Raw genomic sequence first — 15,376 nt, 5'->3', positions numbered from 1 at the left:
TGATGTATCTCTTTCTAATAATGTGTGCAAGTGAAAAACATTTGATGGTATTAGCAAACATAAACCAATACATGTGACTAGTTATGTAGTGTCCCACATATAGTGACTCACCTCCCTGTTCACAGAGTTGCTGAGCCAGAGCGTCCTTGAAAATTATCTGCCCTCGGTGAGTAGCAGTTGCTCTGAAAAAGAAAAAAAATATATTTTATTAGTGACAATATATATCATAACATCTGCTGAACAAGCACCGACCTTTTCAATGAGAAGGCCATTTCAATAAATGTGCATAGAGGTGGCCTATATTAAGTTAGAAATGTGCTGATAGTTGCCTGTAAATATAGCTCAAGTACACAAATCACGTAAAACATGAATAGACAGTAAAATTCAACACATCAGTCATCATCATTCAGAGATGTCACTTTGTGCATACACAGGACTACACAGAAATTTGTTCAGTAATTCGATGGCAACAATAGGCAAGGCAAGTTTATTTGTATAGCACAATTCGTACACAAAGTAATTCAAAGTACTTTACAGAATAAGAAATACATTAAAATCATAATAAAAACAAATCAAAACATAAATAATCATGAAGATTAAAATTAAAAAAGAGAGACATAAATTGGAGAGAAGAGTGCAGAATGAAAACCTTTCAGTTATATGCACAGTTAAACAGAAATGTTTTGAGCCTGGATTTAAACAGCGTCACAGAAGAGGCCTGTCTCACATGTTCAGGAAGACTGTTCCAGGTTTTAGCTGCATGAACCTGAAACGCTGACTCCCCTTGTTTAGTCCTGACTCTGGGCACCAGCAGGAGGCCGGTCCCTGAGGTCCTCAGAGTGCGAGATGGTTCATATGACACTAACATGTCACAGATGTACTTTGGTGCTCGGCCATACACACAATACACACAATATTCTAATTTTGTATATATCCAAGACATTTAATTTTTATCATCTTTTCACTTTTCAGTCTACATTTTCTTCTCAAATGTTTATGAAAAAAAAGATCTATAAACTGTCCGTAAAAGTAAACTGTTTAACTTTGTAATGTTATTGGGGTTTTCCAAAAGAGTTCACATTACACCAAAGATGTATTATTTCCTGTCACCATCATGTAATGTTTATTTCACACTAGGTAAATTATTATGACAACACAAATAACTCTAAAAGAAGAGAGTGAGTTGAAAACACAAGTTCTTGCCCTGCACTATGCAAGTTTGTAAGCCTGTAAAATACATAGGTTTGTGCCCTCTCTTCACCTCTGATCTGGGAAAAAAGAAGATTTACAAAAATATCGGTGCAGATATTGAAAAATTTGCTGAATCGGATATCGGACACTGGACAAATAAAAAATTATTTATGATGATAATTTACTGGTCATAGGTGGCCCAGAATGCTTCAAAGTTTTGACTTTTATTTATCCAGAGCTGTTCAGTAGCTATTGGAGGATAATTAATACCCATCTTATTTTATTTTTGTTTAAACAAAATAAAAAGTACCTGTTATAAGTATCTGATACTGAGTATCAGCAAATATTTAAAGTATCGAAATCAGTATCGGAACAGAAGAAAACCAAAACAGAAGCAAATAAAAACAAAAAGTCACATTACTTTTGCCCACAGAAGCAGACCTCTAAAGCATGCTGAGGCGTTTACATGTTCATCTGAATGCATGAATAATGAATAGCCCCTCATTCATTTGTAACGAAGTCTCGTGGCTGTGCAGAAAACACACTTAATTGCACTCATATTTCAGAAATGGGTGAAAACTAATTTGAGTTTGATATTTATGAATAAAAAATGGTGTGTAACCAAACAGTGGGTGGCGATGTAGGAACAAGGGCCTTAAATATTTACTAAACAAAACCTCTGAGCGTCACATTAAGTTCACTTCACAGACCAGAGAGTGCACTTTCTACAGAAAAAGCAAATCAGCAAACATCTGACAGTGTGCTATTTAGGAAGAGTTCATGCTCAGACAGATGCTGATAATAATTTTAACCTTGCAAATCAGCCAAAATCTAGCTTCATTTTTTTTTCCAGATTTTTTGAGATTTTAGAAACTACAACTTGTTTACAGAATAATGGCATGTTGCAGTACTGCCATTGTGTTCTTCGGCAAGACACTTCCCTCTTTCCTAGTGTGATAATGGGATTGTTGGTGGTAACAGGGGCCAATGGCGCAGATCAGCAGAACCCAGAGCAGCTGTGGCTTTACCACCATGGTGTATGAATGAATGAATGCATAAGGCCTACAGTGACCTGTCCAGTCCCACAATGGTTTCACACATGTTTGAGTAATCCTTTATTATTAGTCTGTTTACATCTCCAAAGTTCAAAATACTCTGTTCCACCTTGTGCTGTCATGTGGTGATAGTTGGCAGCTACCCTTTACCTTTAGATCAGTAGAGAATGTCAACACCAGGGCTGAAATAATCCAAATGAAGGTAGTAAATGTGTATGGAGCATAGACTGGAGAAGTTTGCATGTGAGCTCTTCCGGCTCCTTCTGACCCTGGCTCTCACTGATTTACACTGGAATATTGTGGCTCTTCTCTCTATAACTGCTGCACGGAGCCTTGTCATTTTGGTCTTAAAATGTTCATATTAACCTGCTCTACATGCTCCTGACCCTTGTAACCGCTAGCATTGCTTCGAGTCCACTCCTTTATGCAGTATATTGTATGGAGTTTAAAAATACATTGGAGCACTTCCTGTTCCTATTATCGACGTCACAAGATTGAACAGTGTTTACAGTTTGAGAGAATAACTCATATATTAAACATGTGCGAATGAAACGAAACAAAACTTCAGGTACATTATAACATAGATAAAAAAATAGCATAAGATAAGCCTTTTAAATATATAGAAATATTGGTAGAATAGTAAAATGCTCATAAATTATTAAAAGTATTTATGAGTAATAAACAATTAAGAGGCCATCATTTACCCCAGTAGAATATGTGCAATTTCCATATGAATGAATATTGTTTCCCCAGTATGGATAGGGATCACTGAACAAAATGGGACTTTAAATCATTATACAGGAAAAAGTATATTTCTTCACACTTGAATGATCGCTTAATGCGTCTGTCATTACACAAACACGCTATATACACACCGTAATACATTTTAATTGTTAATTTGAGCTTCTTTGACAATACCAAAATGCAATTAGATGACTATAGGCTTCAGCATTTTTTCTATCCAGATTGAAATCAAGGGTCATTTATCTTCTAAAAACATGTGTCATCTCCCCTTCTTTCATTAGTCCAGACGAGAAAAAAATAGGGCCTAAGAGGAGCTATGTGAGAGAAATTTATAAATATTGTGGGGGAAGGGGAACAGGCTGGCGTAGGCTTTTTGGTCAGTCGAGGGTTAGATGGCCTTGTCTTTCAAAGCCCTTATAGTCTATTTGAATCAGAGCGGAGATCCTTTCATATGTTCAAACAGGGCTTTAACATATATGCACACAGACAGGTTGTCACTCAGAGAGCTCCCAAAAGGCTCCAGAGTGGGTAATTACCAAGCATGTCTACCATGTTAGATTACATGTTGCTGTCGGCCATAAGTATCCCCCATAGGAACAAGGCTGACAGCTCTGACTATTTAAACGTATAAAGAGGACAATGCTAACATCAGTTCTGCAAAATGATTGTATTGTTTAGATACAGTTATTTAAAAGACACAAGATAAAGTGGTCCTTAATTGAACTTGCCTTTAAAAATATCGATAATATAACAAAAAAATAACATAATAAGTAATTATTTCTCTAAATTTGATTAACTATACTGAAATAATGCATACTGTTTTGCCTGGTCCAGAATGACATCTCTCTGTGTATCAGTCTAGTCACTACTCTGTGCTGAGCTTCAAGTCACATTCACAGTTCAAATGTATTGCTTTCATTTTAATACAGACGTACCATGCCTATCAGTGATTGGCTAATCCACCTGTCAGTCATTAATAAGTATTGGTGAAGTGTGTATTTTAAATCTCAGGCAACCTACATTACTTATTTAGATCACCATGTTACACATTGTTTTGAAAATGCTATATTTGCCGAAAAGACTGCATTAACATGCTTCATAAGTTTCACTCCACGGCACATGGCATCAGGTTAGGTGATGTTGAACTGTATTTTTTGAGTCATAATTTTGTATATTTATGGAAAATTACCCAGCACAAGCATTGGTGATGTGTGCTTGTGGACTGAGCATGAGAGAGAATTCATACTGCTAACCAGGTAACCAAGGAGGGTTCGAACAGGGCCCCAGAGAGATCGCTAGATTAGTCAAATATTCACAGATGACATCTAAAACCTCTTCAGGCATGTTTTTGATAAGGGAACAACATTATAACCATGGTAGAAAGCTCCAAAAAGTCGATTTTGCACAATACCCCCTCTTTAAACGTTTCATATTTTGCATTTCATGGCAAAGAGTATTAACAGACTTAATGCTGCTGTAGAATGGTATTAGCTCCCCTCCTCTCCCTTTTCTCCATTAAATTAATTAGTCTAAATGGCTCTCAGAAAACATGTAAATTTAATGATGCTCCACAGAGGAGGGATTTGGGAATTGTTTGGCAAATTACCTGCTTGTTAACATCGGGTCACACAGACTTAAAGCTCTGAACACAGCCCGTTGATCAGCTATGAGTAATAAGCTGCAAGGAGGAAAGCAATTGACCTTGACTACAATTAGAAATACATTAGAGAAACAAATACAAATTGTGTTTTGTGCTTGAAAAACAATGATTAGGTTTTTAAACAGAAGAGAAATGAATGACAATCCCTTTTTTGTGCAAGAAAGAAAAGTTTTGTTGCCACAGTAAAGCCCTCCCTACAACTAATTATAAAGCAGTTAGTATCCTAGTTTGTTGGCACCCATGTGACTCTAAAACTCCACTCTGGTCTTTAAAGTTACTGTGTAATGTTTTGGTTGTGGGTCCATCACCTGCTTGTTTCTATGGATATTGCATTGCTCTACCTGTAATGTTCCACAGTATGACATTAAACAGCTCTATCTTAAATTTATTCCATTGGAGATGGTTTTATGGCTTAAATATACCTAAAAAAACAGGCATTCTCACTATGAGTGGGATGCCTCTCAATAGTGCTGACTTGGTTTGGTTTTGTCTCAATGATAATGGAAAGGTTTAATAAATTTTTGTCCAGTTGATAAATAGAATTTCTTCTTTTGGCATCCCTCCACCAGAAAAGTTTCACAATTCAATGTCAATAAACTCATCACGGTGAATAATTAGGGTGCTAGGAATGCATTAGATAAGACTGGACCACTTAAAATTAATCCGTGGGTTTTCATGGTTTTTTTTAAGTCGTACGAATCAGGTACAGCACCTTTAACATGGTCATGCTAGGATAGGACAGACAATATTTACAAAAAAAAAATGGTTTCAACAAGTGATGGGTTTTATTGATCTTGTCCGGAAAGGGTGTATTTGCAGAAACAGATAGGGCAATTGAAGACCCATCATTGGACTAGGAATTCATCAGCTAGTAGTACCCAACCCCCCAGTCCCGGGAGTATTTTGTTGAATTATATTAAGATCTTTTTTCATCTGTACGCTCTATTTCACTCAGAGTGGGTGAGCAGGTCCCAGTACAGCGGGTGGCTCTGACCTCACAAAATCATTCTGTTTTTGATGTGGGCATTTTAAAGCAGTATTGATCCCAGGCCAGAGCACATGTGCCATATACATATGTTTGTGAGTATGTAATTGCTAAGGTCAAAAATGTCCCTCGGGAAATAAGGCCACAATCGACAAAAATTATGAATGCAGGGAGCTTTAAGGCATAAAGCAACAGGAGAAGCATCCCACCTGTCAAAGCAAGAACTGTAGCTAGTGTGGTTTTATTTAATTTTTTGTAAACATGCCAAAATTGTTGATCACTTGATAAGATTCAAATTATTTTCTAAGTAGCACAACCTCATGAGAAAATATTTGACTTAATGACTTTAAATGAACTGAAATAAACCAGGACAAGAGTGGGACTAAAGAAGCTCTTATGTAGGCCTAAACCACATCTAATCTAGCACTTTTTTAGGGACTAAACCAGGTCTCAAACTTTTCCAAAACTAAACCAGGTCTAAACTAAGACTTATGTAACCTGCATCTGAGCCACTTTTATTGTTGCGGGTCAATTTTGCTTTACCCCAATCTCCCCCACTTCCTTTAAGTTCACCGTGTCACTTCCTTATCCTCCGCTCACCATTGATGGCAAGTTTACCCCAAACTTGGACTTAAATTAACTTGGATTAAAATACCGATTATATGGACTAGACCCAATACACGCAATAACTGGACTGTTTTTTATTTCCTATTTTGTTTTTGTTGTTGTTGTGTTCTGTAAAACTATTTTCAATATACTCCACCCAAAACTTTACATTTCTGTCTCTTCATTCACACTCAGGCTCCTAAAAGAACCAATCTTTTGATGCAGCTTTTGTGGCCCTAGCCCTAACAATTTGCGTTACACTTATCTAGACCTAAACCAGGTCTAATCTAGGACTACTTCAGAACTAATCCTAGTCCTAACTGACAAGTCAAAGTACTACCAGAAGAAGTCTGACAATTTGAGAAACACTGGCATATTTTATATTATCAAAAATGATCTATGATGTAAATAATGTATACAAATTTATATTTTAGATTGAATATTCCAATATCCTGAAACCTTCAAATAAGGAACAAACTCACCAAGAGAGCCCATTTTTATCAGTGAGTGTTGCTTAAAAACAAACAACAGGAAACCCAAAAAGCTAACTTTAAAACTGAAGATAAGAGAGAGTAGAGAAAAATTATTAATTTAAGAGAAAAGAGAAAAGGTACAGTTCTGGGGTGAAGACGAATATTCAGATTTGCAAGTGGAACTTAAAATATTGACAAAACATGCATATTTTAAAATGGAAGAATAAAAGGTCACATGTAGATCTATTGAAGATTCATGAATCAAGTGAATTTATAAAATACATAAATTTTGTCTGATTTGCAGCTCTGTCCATTTCTTGTTAGGAAAAAAGTGCTTAAATTTACGTTCAGTGTCATGACTCAGGTGTCTGCCCCATATATCTGTACGTAATACCAAAACGCCATTACCTTTGACCAATGAATCATATTTTGAGCCCCAGAGTCCATAGTAGATCTATCATACAAGCATAAAGCGGTGTGGAGCTGTAAGGCTGCGGAGAGCTCATTAACCACTGATCTGATGGTGAAATACTCAGAGATTGACAGAAATAATAGGAAATCAATGTCTGTGACTAAGGCCAGGAGAAATGAACTGCTGGCTAAATAGGTCACGGCCTGATTGATGTGTCCCCTATGACCTTTGACTCCTGTCGCACATATGGGGTTGTGTGTCATTCAGTCAGATTTATGGGCATAAATTCAAACATGTTAATGCTATGTTTGCATATGTTATACGCTCTTATGAAGTGAACTCGATGCCAGACACACATGAAAAGACACAGTCCATTATAGTACGATTATGTTACAATAGCAATTCACTCTCCGAACAGCTGGTATGCAAAACAGACCAGCGTAATTCACAACATAGCTTTTACATGCCTAAATACAGCTCGATTAACACTGTTGAAGAATAAATTTGGATATGGTCTGCAAACTTAAAGAGGAACTATTTTGCTAAATTGACTTTTTGGAGCTTTCTACCATGTTGTAACATCAAAACCCTGCCTGAAGTGGTTTTATATGTCATCCATGTATGTTTGAGTAACCGAAAGATCTCTCCCCAGCGCACTCTATCCGCACCCTCCTTAAAGGTGTACTGTGTAACTTCTCTGGTTGAGGGTCCGCTAACTGCTTGTCTCCATGGAGATGTTATTGCTTTGCTGGAAATGTTCCATGGTATGACATTAAACATATAAATCTAGCATTTATTCATTAAAGAGCATTTCTGATTAAAAATACAATAATTCCTTCTGTGAACAGGGAGACTCTCCAGAGATCTGTGGAACATTCTAGACAAAGCAATAACATTTTCATGGAGACGAGCAGGTAGCGGGCCCTTCACCAGAAAAGTTGCACAGTGCACCTTTAAGGTGAGATGTAAGATTTGTCCAGTGCTAATTTCAGAGGCCTCTATCATCCATGCTCCCACACAACAAACCTCATAAATATAAAAAAGCAAGATACAAAATAATATATATGCAGTAGTTTTATTAACACTAATTGTAATTGTAATGTGACTTTTGAGAGTCAAAAATGAAAGAGAAACTTCTAAAACACTGAGGCATTTTCAAAACAATTAAAAGACATGATGATATAAATATAAGTGTTAGCAATTAATACCCAACAGAAGTAAAATACCCCCTCTTTAACTGTGGAACCTTGAAAAGAGGCTCTGCTTTCTAGTAACTACTGTTTTTGCACATTTGTGCACTTTTGTTAGGCAAACTTCAGCCACATGTGGCAGTAGGTCTGTTCTGTAGGTCTGCTCTATGCTGTAGGCCTGCTTTGTGCCAACACTGTAACACAAATTTAGACTAGTTTTTGCTTCACGTTTTGTCTTGCTCTTCTAATCAGCACGGACTGTGGAAGGGGCTTGTTTTCGCTGTACGCAGGAAGGAGCGAGAGCATGAAAAAGCGAGGGGCGGCGTGCTGACGTGAGGCAGATGGACAGGTAGGATGTTTAGGAAGTTTAACCTGCCCTGTGATGCACGCTGGTACACGAGGGCACACGCTGTGGCAGACAAGCTGTGCATAGGGAGCGTGTGTATTTGTGCTGTGCCATAGAGTCCAACAGCAGCGGCCGTAATGAAATATGATCGCACTTGTTGAGTGTCAGACCTTGAGTGAGAGACAAGACCGAGTCCAAACGCGAGTCCAAGACGAGACACGGCAATCTACCCACAGGACCTCGGCGATCGACTGGTAGATCGCGATCGACGTATTGAGCACCCCTGGTCTAGTGTATTCGGATTCCTGACCTAGCCGCTGGAGAGAAATAGAACTGAGCAGAGGCACTAGGTGGCGCCAGCCTGGCTACAAATACATAACTGTCTTGGAGAAGTGACTGCATTTTCTGTAATGTTCCAGAGTATGCCATAAAATGAATCTTGCATTCATCTAATTACTGTTGTTTTAATTGCTGAAAAAGTGTGATTGTGCTTGAGACATGCCCTGTAACTTGGTCTGCTTGTACAAGTTCAATCTGATACTGAAGATTCCAGTGATAATAAGCAGGTGGCAGACTGTCCACAAGAAAGTTACATAGTTCACCTTTAATATCAAGATGATTCAGTGCAATAGCTGGGTCACACAAAAAAGATAATTAGGGAAAATTTGAGTTCATGCAAATTCACTTGAGTCATTTAGTGAACAGCCGCGCAAATTCATCATTCAGTCGCATTAGAGAAATAATTTTAACATCAAATGACTACAAATGGCTCCTCTTGTGTGAACTACACTATTGAGGACGCTACACGCACAGACGGTGAAGTGACTTTGAGCTTTGAGCGGGTGCACAGATATCTCACAAATCACTTTGGGAGAGATACAGTAATTAAAGCAATCTCCAACCCAACAGCTGTCAGGGCTCATGGGGAACACTACCACACAGACAGAGAAACAGAGACACATGTTACATTCACAACAGAAAGAATACTATGGAAAACACTGCAACAACAAGAGCACAAATAGCAGGAAGAATCTACAAGTATCAGCTTTAATAATGTAGTTTAAGGTTGTACATTATACAAAATTGACCCCTGTGAGCTTTTAGCTATGTTATAATGCCATTAACCTCATCAAAAACATACCCAGAGCTGTGTTTTGTTTCATTCACACATGTTTGAGTAACACTTTATTATTATTGACATCTCCAAAGCTTCAAATGCTCTGTTCCACCTCATGATTTCATGAAGGTAGTTTTCAAGTTAAAGCTTTCATCTTTAGTCCAGTAGAGATTGGCAATTCCTGGTCTTAAATCATACAAATGATTCTAGTGAATGTGCATGGAGTTTTAAAACCATGGCGGAGCATTTCCTGTGTTACTGCATGACATCACAAGGTGGAACAGAGTGTTTTCTGTTTGAAAGAAGAACTCAGCCTAAATATGCAGAGTTTGTATTTAAACATGTGTGTATGAAACAAAACACAACTCAAGGTAAGAACAACACATATCAGAAAATTGTGTAATATAGGCCCCAAAGACCACAGTAGGTTCCACAGTATGGCATTAAACACATCTAGAATCTATTAGTGTTTTATTGTTCAAAAACCCATACTTATAGTGAGTTGGGTCACTTTGCCATGGATCTAACCTGTAGCTTGTAACTTGCTTGCCTTTAAAAAGATGAATACGTTTAATGCCATATTGTGAAACATCACTGGCAAAGCAACAGCATCTCCTTGGAACACTCCTAGAAAAGTTACATAGTGCATATTTAAATTAGTACATATGTGCCTAATGATATATCCACTGTATATATTGTAATTTAAGCGTTTAACTAGTTTCTGTTATTTGAAATGTTTGCGTAAATCTTAAAATTTTTCATGCCCTTTGAGAGTGAGTTCCATCTCTGTGTCCTCCGCACTTCTCTTTAGGTGTTATATTTACAGCCACCTTGAAAATGAGTTCTTTGGGATGCCCAGGCCCTGGCACTCTATCATAGAGTGGTGATCTGTTACCAGAAACACTCCCACACTATTGCCCATAAAACTGCTCTGGCCCATATTAATGTAAGGCACAAGTGGAGCTATGAAGGACACAGGATACACTACTGTCTGTGGGCTGTAATTTAAAAACTGACTCTGGACCAGTTGCGGACTGCATGCACAAAGTTCACTTATCTTAAATAAGTAGAAACTATATGCCCATTCTTAATATAACTTCCACAAAAACAGTTACTCAAATATGGTTCATTATTATTATTAATCATAATTTATCAGTTGCAACAATTTGTATCATTTAATTATTTCTTGAGAAACTTTTCATATGGAGGTCCATCATTAATTACTTTGCCTGAAATGTTGCATAATGTGGTATTAAACTTGTCTATCTTCCTAGGGACAAGTAGGTGATATATTTTTAGCAATAAAATATATCACCTATATCACCCCGTGACTGAATAAATGCAAAAATATAATGATTATATCTTATATCATATGGGCAGCTGTGTGGCAGAACGCCAACCAGAAAAGTTACATAATACACCTTTATGTTAAAATGTTAAATGTCACCTAATAAAAAAAATGCATATTAGAATTGGGTAAGATTATCACAATAAACAATCTACAAAAAACTACTTGGATGAAATAGGACCTACTTTTTGGTTTCACAACACAGGAAAAAGACATTGCCACCACTAACTAAGCAGTAAAACCAGGAAATAAGTACAAAAGTGCAGATACAAAGGTGCAGATTGGAAGATTATACTAGAATCTTTTGTTCTTTACATTTTAAATTAGCTCTTGTTACAGTCATTTTTAATAGTTTTAACTCTAGGCAATATACTCCATGTTCAAATTGTGCATATTTCCAAAACCACAAATGACATATTATACATTTGTCAATATATTTGTCCATCTTCCTGTCACAAAGTCATAATGGTTTTGCTGCTTAGAATGTCACCTGACTCAAGTTCTTTTAGTAAGGGCAAAACTCCAAACTAGACCAGGCCCTGAGTGTAATGCTTCTGAGTTTCCTGTGTGCAGAGGGTGCCAGATGCAGAGTAACTGGTCGACTTTGATAAGGTCAGCCGCGGGGCCCTATTGTCACAGAACAGTGGCCCCCTGCCAGCCTGGGCCGTAATCACCGCTATAGCAAACTGTCCCTCATTCACAACAAATACACAACACAAACCCACAATACTCACATACGCGCACAGTAAATATGTTTTCTGGCAAACATGAGCCTCTAAATCTGCTTGGAGCTGTGGATATTGTCTAAATGGCATTGCCACTTTAGCAAATTCCCCAACTCAATCCTTCTGTCGCTCTGTAAAAGTCTGTCTCATAGTTTACTGCGTCCCTCGAGAAATTTGATTATTTTTAAAAGCGCTGCCAAAATGCACAAGTTAGTTTTAATCAGCAAATAACAACTGGTTTGCAATGTTTAAGCTTCAATGATGAGTCTGTGATGTAATATTGTAATGCTTTGGGAACTTGGAATTTAAGCAGTGTGCTGTGGTGACTTTGCATACTTGTTTAATCTGGTGTCTAGGCACAGCAGTTAATTGCATTTTGACAAATTATCTGCGCTAGACAGTAAATCTCCAGCCAGTCTAACAGAGGGGAAGGGTAGATAGAGGGTGTTTGGAAAAGATCGCGTAGATAAAAATCAACAGGGCTTGACAGCGCAGGAGCAGGGGAGAAATTCTAAAATGTTTGACGTAACAGTGACTTGTGACAGATTTGATTTACACAATATAAGTGAATACAGAGGGGCCCCGTGTGTAATAACCACCAGACTGCACTGTGACCCAGACTGCGTGTCACAGTGCACGCCCGTCTCAGGGGAATGGGAGGGTCCAGGCTACGACATGTATGTTTTCCAATGAGAAAGTGGAAACTAGCATTGATTGAAAAACTGAAGTCGTTTCTGGTACTTAAGGATACACATTACACACCTGTTACTACAACAAGCTCAGTCAAGGGCCATAATATTTTGGCTCCTCAGTTTGCTTTAGGTATAGTGTGCCATATTTGACATGTCTATTAATGGGGATAGTTTATAGCTTTAATCTCCATGAAAGTTAAAGGTGCACTATGTAATTTTTGGGGGGTTAGTCCAATAGTATACTTGCTTCTCTTTGAGTATCTAGAGTATGGCATCAAACTTACTCACTGTAAGAATGGATGAAATGCATGTTTTAAAAAAATATTTTGAGCAATAAAAACACCCAAAAATGAACCAGTGCAGGAGAGATCAAATAAATGCCATACTTGGGAACATACAGGGCAAAGCAATAACATTTCCTCAGATGAAAAAAGTTACATAGTGCATCTTTAAGTGCAATGCTAGAAAATGCTTGCATAGAAATGGCACTTACAGAAAGTTGACACAGCCAGTTCCCGGTGGAGGAGCGATCCATACAAAACTAAAACTGGTAGAGGGCTGGTGGCTCACGTGGGATGCAACCACACTGCAAACAAACTGGGTGCCACTGAACTGTCGCTCTGGCAACACACCTGCAGAAATGAGGAAAACAATACAGTTAAAGTCACATAATCTATTCATAATTCACTTGAAATATACCATAAATCAGAAGTCCTAACCTGGTCAACAAAATTAATTCAATATTTGTGAGTTCACAAACTCAAGAATCTATTTGGTCGGGCCCACCAGTGGTTCAGGGACAGAATCACTGGACAGCAATGTTCAGCCTGAGTGGAAGACTGTTGTATCGTAAACAGTGTTGTGCAAGTTCACACTTTTCATGAACTAATTCAAAGTTCAGTTCACACATTTTCAAAGTGAACTGTTCACGTTCATAGTTCACTATTTTAATTTTGAACTAGTTCAAAGTTCAGTTCATTTTATTTTTAGGTGAGATATGTGAATGGACTCTCCACCCACCCGGAGTCCTTGCCTCAAGTGGAGGAGTTCAAGTATCTCGGGGTCTTGTTCACGAGTGAGGGGAGGACGGAAAGTGAGATTGACAGGTGGATCGGTGCAGCGTCGGCAGTGATGCAGTCGCTATATCGGACCATTGAGGTGAAGAGGGAGCTGAGCCGAAAGGCGAAGCTCTCGATTTACCGGTCAGTCTTTGTTCCTACTTTCACCTATGGTCATGAGCTCTGAGTTATGACCGAAAGGACGAGATCGCGGATACAAGCACTCAAAATGAGTTTCCTTAGAGATAGGGTGAGGAGCTCAGTCACACGGGAGGAGTTCAGAGTAGAGCCGCTGCTCCACATCGAGAGGAGTCAGCTGAGGTGCCTGGGGCATCTGTTCCGGATGCCTTCTGGGCGCCTCCCTCATGAGGTGTTCTGGGCATGTCCCAACGAACGGAGGCTCCGGGGAAGACCCAGGACACGCTGCAGGGACTATGTCTCTCGGCTGGCCTGGGAACGCCTCGGGGTCCCCCCAGAGGAGCTGGAGGACGTGTCTGGGGTGAAGGAAATCTGGGAGTCCCTGCTTAGACTGCTGCCCCCACGACCCGTTCCCGAATAAGTGGAAGAAAATGGATGGATGGATGTAAATGAAAGGCTGAACTTATTTTTCAAACTGACTTTTGACTAAACTGTGCATATATCATGTTGGAGATGGTTCAGGTTTTCAGAAATCATACGTGTGCAGGTTTAGCGCTGCTCTTTATTTCACAGTCATTTCACTCTACTTTATTTATGTTGGTACCTTTATTTATTTTGGCTACTGTTGTGATGAAAAGACTGAAAAGCGTTTGTCTTTTGAACACGTGCACTCAAATTTATGTTGCAGTTACCAGGATACTGCATATACATGTACCACGACGAAACCGGGATACTCAAAAAACCCGATCATACCCGGGACACTGATGTGCATGTAAGCGCATTCAGTGAGTGGTACAGTGATCTCCAAGGAGGTGCCAGAGCTGAAACGTGGAACTGTGAGGCCACCACTCCAGTGTTTGTTGTCAGACACAGCCTTGTCTCCTTACGATATGCACAGCAACCTACATTCAGTTTGTTGATTAAAAATGAACGTGATCGACGAAATTGTTAATGATTGATTGACAGTAACAGAACTCGTTTGTTTGCAGAGTTTGCCTCAAAAGGTTTTGTAACAAAATATTAAGTTAAGGCTATCATCATTTTTGTCCAGGCCAGTTTCATTATTTTGTTTTTTCTAATGATTCAATTGAACCACAAGGGAAAAGCAATGGTTGATTTTTGTTGGACCGTTTTCAGTACATTTTAATTCATTATTGCGTTTATCAATTTCAAGTTATTTCAGTGATGGTTGTAGATTTTTCTTTCATTGCCAGAGGGGTACCAACAATTTTGTCTATGTCTGTATATGTTTATTTATTTATAATATCTTATATAATATGTGGACCCTGACCACTTATTTTAAAACTTCTGATCCTGCTCCAATTGAGTTTGAGACCCCTGGACCAAAGGGTAACTTTCTCCCTAAATTCAGAATATTATTATGCGAATGTGGAATTATGTCTGTAAATACTAAACACACTCAAAAGAAAGAGCTGGAAAACCAAGTTAGTGTGTACAAGGAAATAAGATGTCTGTATAACAATACCGTGGCAGACAAAGTAGAGCTCAAACAAGAGCTGGCCAACACCAGGAAAGCCAATGAGAAGTTGAAAGAAAAACTTAAAGAATTTACAGTGGAGACTCAAATCACTTGTTATGATGTTGGTGGAGATCAAACCAACAAGGAAATTGAAAA

The 15,376-nt window shown here is 38.4% G+C and overlaps 1 protein-coding gene across 1 annotated transcript in view; it reads right to left on the bottom strand.

Annotated features, from left to right (window-relative positions):
• The window catches only part of reln (reelin), a 92,736-nt gene that overhangs the window by 39,191 nt on the left and 38,169 nt on the right, over positions 1-15,376 (bottom strand). Inside the window, 2 exon segments of the mRNA XM_055155677.1 lie at positions 112-182; positions 13,038-13,176. Coding sequence (XP_055011652.1) covers positions 112-182; positions 13,038-13,176 — 210 coding nt within the window.

Source organism: Boleophthalmus pectinirostris, unplaced genomic scaffold (assembly GCF_026225935.1).
Source record: "Boleophthalmus pectinirostris isolate CB_2022bp ecotype Guang Dong unplaced genomic scaffold, ASM2622593v1 HiC_scaffold_2, whole genome shotgun sequence".
Lineage (NCBI taxonomy): Eukaryota > Metazoa > Chordata > Actinopteri > Gobiiformes > Gobiidae > Boleophthalmus > Boleophthalmus pectinirostris.
Note: the sequence above shows the minus strand (reverse complement) of the source record. Positions and strands in the feature narration are given on the sequence as shown.